We start from the raw sequence: 13,793 nt of genomic DNA on the forward strand, positions 1-13,793 counted from the left end.
ATGTTGCAGACTGGCACATTCCAAGGTCCAGGACTACGTGCTGAGGGACGCACTAAAGCTTGGGGCAGCCGCAGCAAAGGCTCAATGGGGAAAGACCACAGTGTAAGGTTCCCCCACCAAGCTGGACTGAGGGGCTGGATCCAATGGAAACCCCTCGAACTGTATCGTTAATATTCTCAATTGCTGTTAATGTAAAACTGTAATTGACATGACAATTGTGAAACGGAAGGGTTGGGAAGAAACTCATGACAGTATTGAAGGAAACTGATCTCCCTTGCAATGTTTGTATTTTTTGGTGCTGTTTGGAAACTGTTTGGCAATGTAATTTTTACAGATTTTTATGAATAAAGTATATTTTGGAAATAAAAAAAAAACTAAAAGGATAGCTGACATGAACAAGCACAACTCACACGAGCTCCGGCAAGGAACTGCTACGCTACTGTATAACGTGTACATGGTAGTGTAGTGGTTATCTTGCTGGGCTAGTAACCCGGGTTTACCAGTGCTGTGTTTGTTGCAGTATTCAGCTTGGCTTGGCAGAAGGGCCATCGTTGGCAGTGGAACCCTCTCTCCTCAGTGTACACTCACCAGCCTTTGGCCATGGTTAACTGGTCAAATGAGCTGGAGGTGTATACTGCTCTATAACGCATTTCTGGCATTCTTACCTGCAGCTTGCTCTATGACATTGATGCTGGTCACATGACCTTCGTTGAGGAGGTGTTTGAGAATCAGATCCGGTTGCCGGGTGGACAGTGGATTTTAATGCCTGAGGCCTACTCCGACATTGTAAGTACTTTCCTAGAACGACACACACAGAAGGAGGCCATTAAGCGCATCATTCCTGTGCCAGATTTTTGGTAGAGTGGCGCAGTGGTTAGCACCGCAGCTTCACAGCTCCAGGGACCCGGGTTCGATTCCGGGTATCTCTAAAATAAATAAATAAATAAATAGTCCTACATCGCACCTCCCCCCCTCCCCCCCACCCCACCCCGCCACCACCCTTGTTCTTTCTCTAATTATATTTGTTTTTCCTTCAAGTATTTATCTAATTCTCTCTGTAAAGTTAAGATTAAATCTACTTCTATTTCTCATTCAGGCAATGTATTCCAGATCACAATAACTCGCTGTGTAAAAAATAAACTCCCCATCTCGCCTCTGATTCTTTTACTTATTGTCATAAATCTGTGTCCTCTGCCGGTGGAAACAGTTTCTCCTTATTTACTCGAGCAAAATCCCTCAAAATTTTGAATGCCTTTATTAAATCTCCTCTTAACCTTCTCTGCTATAAGGAGAACAATCCCAGCTTCTCTAGTCTTCCCTGATTGCTCCTACCTCCAGTGTGTGCCAATAATATTCTACTTTCAATGAGAAGGAGTCCCCTCAAAGAATCATATAATAGTACAGTACAGAAGGAGACCATTCAGCCCATCGAGTCTGTGTCAACTCTTTCGAAGAGCAATCCAATTAGTCGCACTGGCTTTCTCCCCATCTCCCCCCACAGTATTCTTCTCCTTCACATATCTATCCAATTTTCTTTAAAGGTCAGCATTGAATCTGTATCCACCACCAAATCAGGCATTACATTCCAAATCCAAACCACCTGTTGCCGAAAAAAGATATTCCCTCATGTCACCTCTGTTTCTGTGCCCTCTGGTTATCGATCTCAGCCATTGGAAACAGCTTCTCTCTATTTACTCTGTCTAAACCCTTCATGATTTTTGAATACCTCTATCAAATCTCCTCTTAGCCTTCTCAGCTCTAAGGAAAACAATCACAGTACACCACGGTCTTCACTGTAGAGGATACATGTAATATCCCAGTATTAGCGGTAAATCGGGAAATGGAAGGGAGGGAGGACCTGTTTCCCCTAGCGGAGAGGTCAGTTATCAGGGGGCACAGATTTAAGGTGGTTGGTAGAAGGATGAGAGGGGACATGAGGAAAAACCTTTTCACTCAGAGGGTGGTGGGTGTCTGGAATTCACTGGTGGAGGCAGAAAACCTCCACTCATTTAAAAGGTACCTGGTTCTGCACCTGAAGTGCTGTAACCCGCAAGGCTACGGACCAGGTGCTGGAGGGCGGGATTAAATTGGGAGGCTAGTTTTATCAGCCCGTGCAGATATGATGGGTTGAATGGCCTCTTTCTGTGCCGTAACTTTTCTATGGTTTTACTTTACAGCTCTTTGTCCATAGCCCTGTAGGTTACAGCACTTCAAGTGAATATCCACGTACTTTTTAAATGCGATGAGGGTTTCTGCCTCTACCAACTTTTCAGGCAGTGAGTTCCAGACCTCCACCACCCTCTGAGTGAAAACATTTCTCCTCAACTCTCCTTTAATCATTCCATATCTCAATGACCAGAGGACGCTCAATGTTGAGATTTATCTTTACATGTGAAAATGATGAATAGGAAAAGACCTTTTGGTCCATCAAGCCTGCCCCGCAAAATTGGGATGCCTGAAGCATCACGGATGTTATGACCAAGGCAGAAGGAGTGCACTGTCTTTTCTAGTTCCACTTCTCCACAGATCACAACATCTATTTAAACATTTACCCAGTTACCGATGCAGTCAATCATATAATCTACTTTTAATCCCAGAATAGAGTACACCAACCAGGTTTCTTTAATAAACAACAAAACTATCAGTTTATTATAAAACAAGACTTAACCGGTAGCGAAGCAAAACATTAACACACAGATTGAAATATGAAAGTTCCCCTTTTTAATTTTCCCATACACAAACTCACACACACACTGAAAAAATACAGTAATTCTCTCGGCAGAGGTCTGTTACAAAAAAAAGACAGAAAAGAATACTTTAGCCAAATACTTGGTCTGGCGTCTCAAATGCGTGCAGACGGCTGTCTCTGGGATCTTCCTAGAGCAGTTCTTTTCAGACGACACTGAGGATCCGTTTGGCAGACTTTCCAGGAGAAATGCGGCATCAGGAATTTCTGGCAGACTTTCCAGGAGAAATACAGCATCAGTTTCTCTATTTCTTACACTTGATTCTCAGGAAGTTCTCAAAGAGATGGAAGAGGATGAGCTGATGGTGGCTGCTCTTTTGGCTGGTTTTCTCCAACTGTCTTCAAAACAGTTCACACCCCAACATACTGTCCAAAGTGAAATCAGAAACAATATCTCAAGAGTCAAGCTTCTTGACCCCTATAAATCTTGACCTGTCACTTCTCTGTAAACATCTTCCCCAGGTCACCAAGGTTTCTGTTGTTTATTACTTAAAGCACATGACTTTCAGCAAGGCAGTTTTAAAACATCTCAGTGTCCTTTCAATGAACTGTCAACAACAAGGCAAAGTCCAGTTTCTACGAAATCTTCAACCTTCCACTGAATCCATCTTCACAATTTAAGTATAAGTTCTCAAAAACATATACTAAACAAAAAATATAGAAGCACTTTCGTAACACTGATTAGACACCCCTTAACCCTCTAGCTGCTACCGAACCTCCTTGGAGAAGCACAGATAAAAGACACAAGGTGAATTTAAGGAAAGTAAAAATCAGGAAAATTGCTTTACCGATCCCATAGGTGATTGTGCCCGTATCACCTGCGATTTAACCTACCTTTTATAAGATGTGATCTGCTCCCTAACCAAGGAACTTTGAAACAGAAAGTGTTGAATGATGGAGCGCAGGGTGTCCCTCAATTTTCAAGTGCACCTTGAGATGGAGGCTCCTGAACTCATTGGTGTTTCTTGGAGCAGAGATTTGGTATTGGCGAGAATGCAGGGTAGTAATGAAAATCCTTTCTATTATAGAATGGAGAGAAAGTGCTACCTAAAGATGACATTGAGTGCCCAGGGGGCTGGAAATGGGAAGACGTCGAATGGTCTATTGACCTCAACCGAGCTGTTGATGAACAAGGTAAATGTTGGACAGTCGCGAGGTGAAAGGTATTTTTGAGTGTCTCCACTGTCCTCTGATGCTTCCTCCTTCATTCCTCTACAAAACCTTCCGTGTTGAAATCAGGCCTCATCGCACTCCAACTCATTCTTTCCCAGAACATCAAAACCTTCCCACAGTCCTGCTTTCCCCTGCTATCTGTAAACCAAGGTTGACATCACCTGGCTGCTATTCCTGGTGTACCTCGCACATTGGTGCCAGTGGGAGTAGCAATGCAAGAGAACCGAATGGCCAATTGTGGGCCAGCTGTCCCAATATTGTCCACAATGATAACAACAACTTACATTTATATAACACCTTTAACATCGTAAAACGCCCCAAGACACTTCACAGGAGATAGTAAAGAGATATTAGGACAGGTGATCAGGAGTGCCTTAAAGAAGAAAGTCAAGGTAAAGAGGTGAAAATGTTTAGGGAGGGATGTCCAGAGCTTAAGGCCCAGGTGGATGTAGGTATGGCCACCAGTGGTGGAGCGATTAAAATCAGAGATGCTCAAGAGGCCCGAGTTGGTGAAGCACAGTGGAGGAGATTATATAGAGAGGGAAGAGGCCGTGGAGTGATTTTAATGCAAGGAAGAGGATTTTAAATTTGAGGTGATGCTGGACTGGGAGCCAATATAGGTCAGCGAGCACAAGAGTAATTGTTGTAAGGGAGTTAGGAATAGGCCAGCAGAATTTTGAATGAACTCAGTTTTACGGAGGGTGTAATTCATTAAACAGGACTTAATGAATGGAATAAACCCTCAAAAATTGAATAGACTGTCGAAATGCCTGCAGAACAGATGAGTTGTCGAAAAGCAGCAGAACTCACCAGTTTGCACCATCAGGTGACGATGGGTCCAGTATTTGTTTTTATTCATTCATGGAATCTAAGAGTCCATGGCCAGGCCAGCATTTATTACCCATCCTTAAATGCCCTTGAGAAGGTGGTGGTGAGCTGCCTTCTTGAATGGCTGCAGTTCTTGTGATGTAGGTAGACCCACAGTGCTGTTAGAAAGGGAGTTCCAGGATTTTGACCCAGCGACAGTGGCGAGATAGTTCCAAGTCAGGATGGTGTGTGACTTGGAGGGGAACTTGCAGGTGGTGATGTTCCCATGTATCTGCTGCCCTTGTCCTTCTAGGTAGTAAAGGTCACGGGTTTGGAAGGCGCTGTCTAAGGAGGCTTTGGCGAGTTGCTGTCGTGCATCTTGTCGATGGTACACACTGCTGCCACTGTGCACCAGTAGTAGAGGGAGTGAATGTTGAAAGTGGTGGATGGGGTGTCGATCAATTTGGCTGCTTTATCCTGGATGGTGTCGAGCTTCTTGAGTGATGTTGGAGCTGCACCCATCCGAGAAAGTTGAGTGTATTCTGTAATATTCTGATAATTATTAAGGCTTAGTACAGAATATCTAAAAGTCTGAGGGTTAAGTAACAGGAGTTTATTTACATAAGTCTTGCATCTAAGGCTTCCACTTACACTCTACATGAGGTTCTGTACAGTGTTGCAACCAGTTGAGAAGGGGTCTAGGGGTTTCCTCTCAGCCTTTGCCTGGTTTAACCATAACAGGGTTTAATTTTAGTAACACTGTGTTTTTAGCTCCCCCTCAGTGAATCTTTGCTCACTGCTCCAATTGTAAGGCAAAGAAATTAGACCGGTTTCTTTAGATTTAAACAAGAAAGGTGGAGGTTTATCAATCTTAAACTCTAATCCAGTTACCGACTACAAATATGCGACGCGACCACGCTAGCATGCATACACGATAAACACACATGCAGATAGAGACAGAAAGAGTAGAAGAGAATAAAGGGGAAAAGTTTGAGGAAATATATGGTAATTACAGTCCTTTCAGTTCAATGTGGAATCTTTGGTTGTCGGTAAGTCTTGCAATTTGTTGGGGCCCAGTTCACGCTTCAGCTTGTTCCAATGTAGGAGTCTTTTGTTTGTATTTTCTTTTTGGGATGTGGGCGTCACTGGTAAGACCAGCATTTATTGCTGGTCCCTAGTAACCCCTGAGAATGTGATGGTGGCCACTGGTGGATAGATTGGATTTGAGTACAAAATAGCCATGGTCTAATTGAAAGGTAGAACAGGCTTAAGGGGCTGAATGGTCTTCCCTATTCCCATGTAACAGGCTCAAGGGGCTAAATGGCTTCTTCCTGTTCCCGTGTAACAGGCTCGAGGGGCTGAATGGCCTCCTCCTTTTAAGTATGCCAGGTTCCCATCTCTGGTGGACATTAAATGAATTGGCTTTTTATGCCAATCTGGCAACTTGCATGGCCATTTTTATCTGGTGCCAGCCCACCGATCACCAGCTTCTTGGAATCCAATTTCACAACTGGTCCTGGTGGGATTTGAACTCATGACACCTACGTTACCTGGTCCTTGTTGTTCTGAGGGGGTGTGGGGTGGTGGCTTGTTCCAGCTCTTATCTATTCCTGTGATTCCCCCTGCACAGGTTGGGAATACGGGTTCACCATCCCACCGGATCGGAAGCCCAAGTCCTGGTCACCAGCGGAGAAGATGTACCACACAAACAGACGGAGACGATGGATGCGGATGCGCAGGCGGGACCTTCAACAGGTGGAGACACTTCGCAAGGTGAGACTGTGGGAGTGATGATGGAGGAGGTTAGTAAATGGCGTGAGCGGTGTAGGGGAGTCCTCGTTTTATGGGAGCACCTGATGTCTCCACATCAAGGAGAGGCTCGTTACCAAGCCATTTCTCAGTCCAAGGCTGCATGTGATTCATTTCAATCATGATAATCCAGACTGTCACTCCAGTGCAGTACTGAGGGAGTGTTGCACTGTTGGAGAGGCTGTCTTTCAGATGAGAAACTAACTGAGCCTCCATCTGCCCTCTCAGGTGGATGTACAAGATCCCGCAGCCACTATTTTAAAGAAGAGTAGGGGAGATATCCCTGGTGTCCTGTACAATATTTATCCCACAACCTACATCATTAAAACAGATTACATGGTCATTGTCACATTGCTATTCGTGGGAGCTTGCTGTGCACAAATTGGCTGCTGCATTTCCTAAGTAACAACAGTGACTACTCTTGGAAAAGTACTTCATTGGTTGTGAAGCATTTAGGTACTTCATTGGTTGTGAAGTGTTTAGGAAAATCCTGACCAATCATTGCAAAGTCTTCTTTTCTCTGAATGGTGTATGTCTGGCCCATTCTTGCTTGTATTTAAATATACCAGAGACCCACTAGGGGTCACTGTTCCTCTTTGAATCCAAGCAGTGTTGTTCAAAAAAACCAAACCAGAAGTAGAACAGAATGAACTCTTCAGGTTAAAAAAAATAGAATGTCTCTGATGGTGTGTGACAAGATAGTTTCTAAAAATATTACTGCAAAAAATAAGGGGGTAATAAGTTGCTGCCGGTAAACTTGATGATACAAGGTTCTGTCAGGACACGATAGTATGTTAAGTAATCATGGACTGAGGTCATTTAGAGTAGAATTGTTGCATCATTAAGTCCTGAGCCTTTTTCTCCGTTCTTTTAAGATTTTTGCATCAGTAACAGGATGTGAGGTCTCTCACACTCTTAACGTACAGTTTTTAACATACGAGAACCTGTTACATAGCACTGATGGTAATGTCAGATAATGGCTATTTTATAAGGACTGCAACATTATACCATTGCACAGGTACAGTAGGGGGGCCATTCACTCCCTGGAGCCTGTTACATGGTAACAGGAAGTGGCCATTCAGCCCCTCAGGTATGTTACATAGAAACCCAGAAAGGGCCATTCAGCCCCTCAAGCCTATTGTGGATGGGGGTGTAATTGCACAGGAGGGAGGTTCTGTGTATTTTCATTCGCTGAGGTGCATCTAAATGTTCCTGTGCCTTCCACACCCTCAGCCATTGCCCAGTGTGAAATATGAGCATATTTTTCAAATGCTATTTGCTAAGGAAATGGACTTCACAATTTAACTTTGTACCTGGGTGATGCCAATTGCCTTGACACACCGTGACGTTTCGATCTACATTATTTTTTCATTCTCACTGGCAAGACTGCCATGTATTGACCATTCCTAGTTACCGTTGTGAAGATGGTGTCAGTGATATACTTTGTATTACACTAGTACCAAATGAGTGTCTCACTGGGCCACTTCCGAAGGAAAAAGATTGGTGTGGGCTTGGTATTCCAGACCAGTTATGGACAGCAAATTCCCTTCACTAAAAGAACGTCAATGAACCAGTTAGGATTTTGAGAACATTAATGAACTTGATGTGTTTTAAAGGATATTAGTGAATGTGTTGAGTTTTAAAGCACATTAATGAACTTGTTTTAAAGAACATTAATGAACATGTCGGGGTTTACAAGAAATTAATGAACTTGTTGAGTTTTAAAGGACGTTAATGAACTTGTTGGGTTCCTCTTTGAGGAAGGTCACAAGCAATGTGGATAAAGGGGAAACTGTGGATGTGTTGTACTTTGATTTCCAGAAGGCATTTGACAAGGTGCCACATCAAAGGTTACTAAACAAAATAAGAACCCATGGTATAGGGGGTAACAGATTAGCATGGATAGAGGATTGGTTAGCTGACAGGAAATGGAAAGTAGGCATAACTGGGTCATTTTCAGGTTGGCAAGCTGTAACTAGTGGAGTTACACAGGGATCAGTGCTAGAGCCTCAACTATTTACAATCTATATCAATGACTTGGATAAAGGGACAGAATATATGGTTGCTAAATTTGCTGGTGACACAAAGGTAGGTAGGAGAGTAAGTTGTGAAGAGGACATAAGGAGTCTGCAAAGGGATGTAGATAGGTTAAGTGAGTGGGCAAAAATTATGTAGATGCAGTATAATGTGGGAATGTGTAAACTTGTCCACTTTGGCAGGAAGATTTGAAAAGTCACATATTATTTAAATGGAAGAGATGGTTGAACTCTAAGATGCAGAGGGATCTCGGTGTCCTAGTACATGAAAAACAAAAAGTTAGTATGCAGGTACAGCAAGAATTAAGAAGGCAAAAGCAATGTTGTCGTTTATTGCAAAGGGAATAGAATATCAAAATAGAGATGTTTTGCTACGGTTGTACAGCGCATTGGTGAGACCACATCTAGAGTATTGTGTACAGTTTTGGTCTCCTTATTTAAGAAAGGATATAATTGCATTGGAAGCAGTTCAGAGAAGGTTCACTCGACCGATTCCTGGGATGAGAGGGTTATCTTATGAGAAAAGGTTGGACAGGTTGGGTCTTTATTCGTTGGAGTTTAGAAGGATGAGAGGTGATCTTATTGAAACATATAAGATCCTGAGGGGACTTGACAGGGTGGATGTTGAAAGGATGTTTCCCCTTGTGAGAGAGACTAAAACTAGGGGGCACAGTTTAAAAATAAGGGGTCTCCCATTTAAGACAGAGATGAGAATTTTTTTTTTCCTCAGAGGGTTGTGAGTCTTTGGAACTCTCCTCCTCGGAGAGCGGTGAAGGCAGGGTCATTGAATGTTTTTAAGGCAGAGGTGGACAGATTCATGACAAATAAGGGAGTCAAAGGTGATCGGGGGAAGGCAGGAAAGTGGAGTTGAGTCGACATGATCTTATAGAATGGTGGAGCAGGCTCGAGGGGTCGAATAGCCGACTCCTGCTCCTAGTTCGTATGTTTGTATGTAAAAGAACATGAATGAACTTGTTGGGGTTTCGAGGACATTCAGGAACTTTTTTGGTTTTGAAGGAGATTATTGAACTTGTTGGGTTTTAAAGGACATAATGAACCTGTTAAGTTTTAAAGGATGTTAGTGAGCTTGCTGGGTATAAAGGACATTGTTACAACCAGGTGAGGTGGGGTCTAGGGCTCTCCTCTCAGCCTTTTCCTGGTTTGGCTGTAACAGTGTTTAACTTTTAAAACACCATGTTTTTGTTTTCCCTCAGTGAGTCCTTGTTCACTGTTCTCTAATTGAAATGGCTAAGAAATCAGCCAGACAGGTTTTCTCATATTTAAACAAGAACGGTATAAGTTTATTAATGTTAATTCAGTTAAAACTACTAAAAATATGCGACACGCCCACGCTAGCATGCATACGCGATAAACACACACGCAAATAGAGACAGAGGAGGAGGAAAAAGGTGAAAGGTTTGAAGTAATAGCTGGAGTTCAGTTACTGGTTTTGGATTGGATGCAAATTCTTTGATTGAAGTTAAGTCTTGCAGTTCTCATATGGGCCCAGTGCACACTTTCAAACTTGTTTCACTGGTCTGCTGTCTTGAGGCTTAAGTTACTTCCGTGGGTCCCTGGAACTTTGCGTGTGAGAGAGAGAGACAGAGGTGCTCCCTTCTTGAAGTTCAATTGCAGTCTCTTCCAAAAACTGTTCTGTGAGCACAATTCAATTAACTCCATGTTAGCCAGCAGGTTAGTCATGTGACTAGCTCCTTGTTTAGAGCAACTTCGCCTTCGAGATTTGTGGATTCCTTCAAGCTCACCAGACACTCTCAGTGGGGGGATGGGATGCTGACTCAATGACTCTCAATGTCTCTTGATCATCACTATGGATAAAATCCATCTAGCTGATTGAATAAGGGAGTACTCCCATTGTCTTCTTCCTGCAACTGCCTTTTAGAATGCAAATGTGCAGCCATGTTTTCAGCCACGGTTGTGGTTTTTTTAAAGAAGTTATTTCAAGTCCAGTAACAGTTCAAAAATAATGTTCCATATGACGAAATTAATTTGTCTCAATTTGGCAGGTGTGGTTTCCATCATCCCTCCACATCCAGCCAAATGAAATGCAATATTAGGAGAGCATCTCATTATAAAAATGAAAGAAGAGAAAGTACAGGAAAACACGCACGCATTTCTCTCATTCATTCAGAAATCCTGAAAATTGTTACAGCCTGTCTTTCCTTTGTAGCAGTGCTGCTTTAAACTGCCTCTTTTGCCTTGAGGTGAATCTGAAATAGTTATGTGTTGTCCAAAGGGGTTTGAAGTTTCTTCTCTATCAGCCTGCAATACGTTGGGAATGGGCATCCCAATAAACATGTGATTTTTGGGGAGGTTTGCAGTTTGCACATTTCCATGACTGCCTACGGTGCCTTTGTTCCTGTTGAGGTCTGCAAGAGGAGGGTTAGATTTAATTCGCCCTGGTTTGGAGTTCTGCTCATGAGAGTCGGCAGTGGGTGGATGCACTCTGATCTCTCCTTCAGTGCTTTGATGAGTCATGCAAGGGCTTTTCACTTTCGGGAATGGTTGTTCCCTTTTCTCCTGACTGTGGGAGAGAATTCTTTGCTAATCTCCCTCTCTCCTCTGGAACACTCCTGTTTGCAGGTATTTGTTCAGATTCTACTGCACTCCCCTGCAGCACTTCAACTAGGTGAGGCATCGCCCTGGCAGTTTCTCTGCCCTTGTGAGGACTTTCTTTGTCCTTGCAGGTTTCTGTAAATGCTGAGCAACTCTGGTGGGGTGCTTCTTGTGTCTGCATTCACGTAGGAGGATGTGGGGTCTAAATATTTCCAACATTTCGGGGTTAGCTGACCGGACAGTAAGGGGTTTCCGTTTGGGAATCCTCTCTGATCTCCTTTAACCTGTCCTCTTTGTCCCTTTTCCCTCTTTCAGGAGATTGGTTAGCAAAATTAAAGCACATGGGATAGGAGGTAATATATTGGCATGGATTAAGGATTGGTTAACTGGCAGAAAGCAGTGAGTAGGAATAAATGGGTCATTCTTGCGTTGACAGGCCGTGACTAGTGGGTACTACAGGGGTCAGTGCTTGGGCCCCAGCTGTTCACAATATATATCAATGATTTGGATGTGGGGACCAAATATAATATTTCCAAGTTCGTGGATGACACAAAACTAGGTGGGAATGTGTGTTGTGAGGAAGATACAAAGCGGCTTCAAGGGGATTTGGACAGACTTAGTGAGTGGGCAAGATTGTGGCAGATGGAATATAATGTGGAAAAATGTGAGGTTATCCACTTTGGTTGGAGGAACACATGTGCAGAGTATTTCTTAAATGGTAAGAGATTAAAAAGTGTAGATGTACAAAGGGACCTGGGTGTCCTTGTCAATAAGTCTCTGACAGCAAACATGCAGGTGCAGCAAGTAATTAAGAAGGCTAATGGTATGTTAGCCTTTATTGCAAGAGGATTGGAGTACAGGAGTAGTGAAGTCTTGCTTCAGTTGTGTAGAACCTTGGTTAGACTGTGGAGTACTGTGTGCAGTTTAAGTCCCCTTACCTTAGGAAGGATATTATTGCCATAGAGGGAGTGCAACGAAGATTCACCAGACTTGTTCCCGGGATGGTGGGACTGTCCTATGAAGAGAGATTGGGGAAACTGAGCCTGTATTCTCGAGAGTTTCGAAGAATGAGAGGAGATCTCATTGAAACCTACAAAATACTTAAAGGAATAGACAGGGTAAATGCAGCTAAGATATTTCCCCTGGTTGGGGAGTCTAGAACCAGGGGACACAATTTCAAAATGAAGGGGAAGCCACTTAGGACCGAGATGAGGAGAAATTTCTTTATTCAGAGAGTTATGAATCTTTGGAATTCTTTATCCCAGAGGGCTGTGGAAGCTCAGTCATTGAGTATGTTTAAAGCAGAGATTGACAGATTTCTAAATACCAATGACATAAAGGGATATGAGGATAGTGTGGGAAAAAGGCATTGAAGTGGATGATCAGCCATGATCATATAGAATGGCGGGGCAGGCTCGATGGGCTGAATGGTCTACTTCTGCTGCTATGTTCCTATGTTCCTCTCTATCTTTTTGCCAGCCCTGTGCCTGTCTGTCCCCGTTTGTTCTCAGCAGGTGTCCTTCATAATTCACCAGCCCTCTGCTGAAGGGTCCTCCAAACGCCTGTACAGAACTTATGGGTGCAGATTTCACTGTAGGGTAGGGCTTCCCCTCAACCTGACACATGTGGCATCTCCAACAGTACTCAACCACATCTTTGTGGAGTTTTGGCCAGTCAAACTGCTGTCTTATGCAGGCTTTGGCTTTTTGTATACCGACATGTACAGCCATTGTAATTTCATGGGCTATTCTTAATATTTCTCTCCAGTACCTCTGTGGCACCACTAACCACTGTCCAATCTTTGCTCTCAGGTCTGTGAGGAGAACTCCATTTCCTCATCAGTACCTCATTTTTTAAATAATAGCAGTTAGGGACTCCATCTGCTTCAATTTCAGTCTGGGCAGCCTGTGCTAACTCTCTCAATACTGTGTCGGCTCTCTGAGCCTCAGCTAGGGAAGATTCATTTAATCCGTTCCCCGAGTCAGTGCTAATTCAGTCTCCTGTGGGGGAGCTAGTTTGATCATTCACTACACATTCAGGGAAACTGCAGGGGACCGTCTCCTGCCACTGCCCTGTCTCTCTGATCTCCTGCGGTCTCTCTTTCACTACTGGGGAAGCTACCACCTTCGCTCCTGCCGGATCATTAACTAGGAACAGGTCAACCCCGTCCACAGGCAAACTACAATAGTCACCAGCCCCCGGTTTAAAGATACAGGAATACACTGCCCTCCAATACCATTCACCACCATTCAGGTATTTACGGCACTCTCTGGGGGGAAGGTTAGGCCTTTTCCCAGTAAAAGGGATCTAGTGGTCCCTGTGCCCCTGAGGATTACTATGGGCTTGCTTGCCCCACTTGAGGGGTATGGGGTTACTCTCCCTTTAGACACAAAATCCTGATAACCTTCAGGAATCCTATTAAATTTTCCTGCACCTTCAGCAGTATGTTTTCTGGGCCTTACTACTGCTGCAGCTTGTTCTGCTGTATTTTCTGTCAGGGTCTTTTCTCCTTCACTGAGCGGGCGTGCCCTGATTAACCCTACAGGCTTTTCTCATAGTTTCCACAATTCAGATCTTCGATGCCCTGCTTTATTACAATGGAGGCACACAGGTCTCTTGGTCTCACTCCTACTTACAACACCTTCCTT

At 43.6% G+C, this 13,793-nt stretch overlaps 1 protein-coding gene across 6 annotated transcripts in view; it reads left to right on the forward strand.

Moving 5' to 3' along the window:
- dysf (dysferlin, limb girdle muscular dystrophy 2B (autosomal recessive)) overlaps nt 1-13,793 on the forward strand; it is a 361,838-nt gene that overhangs the window by 153,407 nt on the left and 194,638 nt on the right. For all 6 annotated transcript variants that reach the window (XM_068028674.1, XM_068028673.1, XM_068028677.1 and 3 more), the window contains exons 26-28: nt 672-786; nt 3,775-3,880; nt 6,357-6,499. In XM_068028674.1, coding sequence (XP_067884775.1) covers nt 672-786; nt 3,775-3,880; nt 6,357-6,499 — 364 coding nt within the window. The remainder of the gene's footprint in view (nt 1-671; nt 787-3,774; nt 3,881-6,356; nt 6,500-13,793) is intronic.

The sequence above is a fragment of the Heterodontus francisci genome, chromosome 1, assembly GCF_036365525.1.
Source record: "Heterodontus francisci isolate sHetFra1 chromosome 1, sHetFra1.hap1, whole genome shotgun sequence".
NCBI lineage: Eukaryota > Metazoa > Chordata > Chondrichthyes > Heterodontiformes > Heterodontidae > Heterodontus > Heterodontus francisci.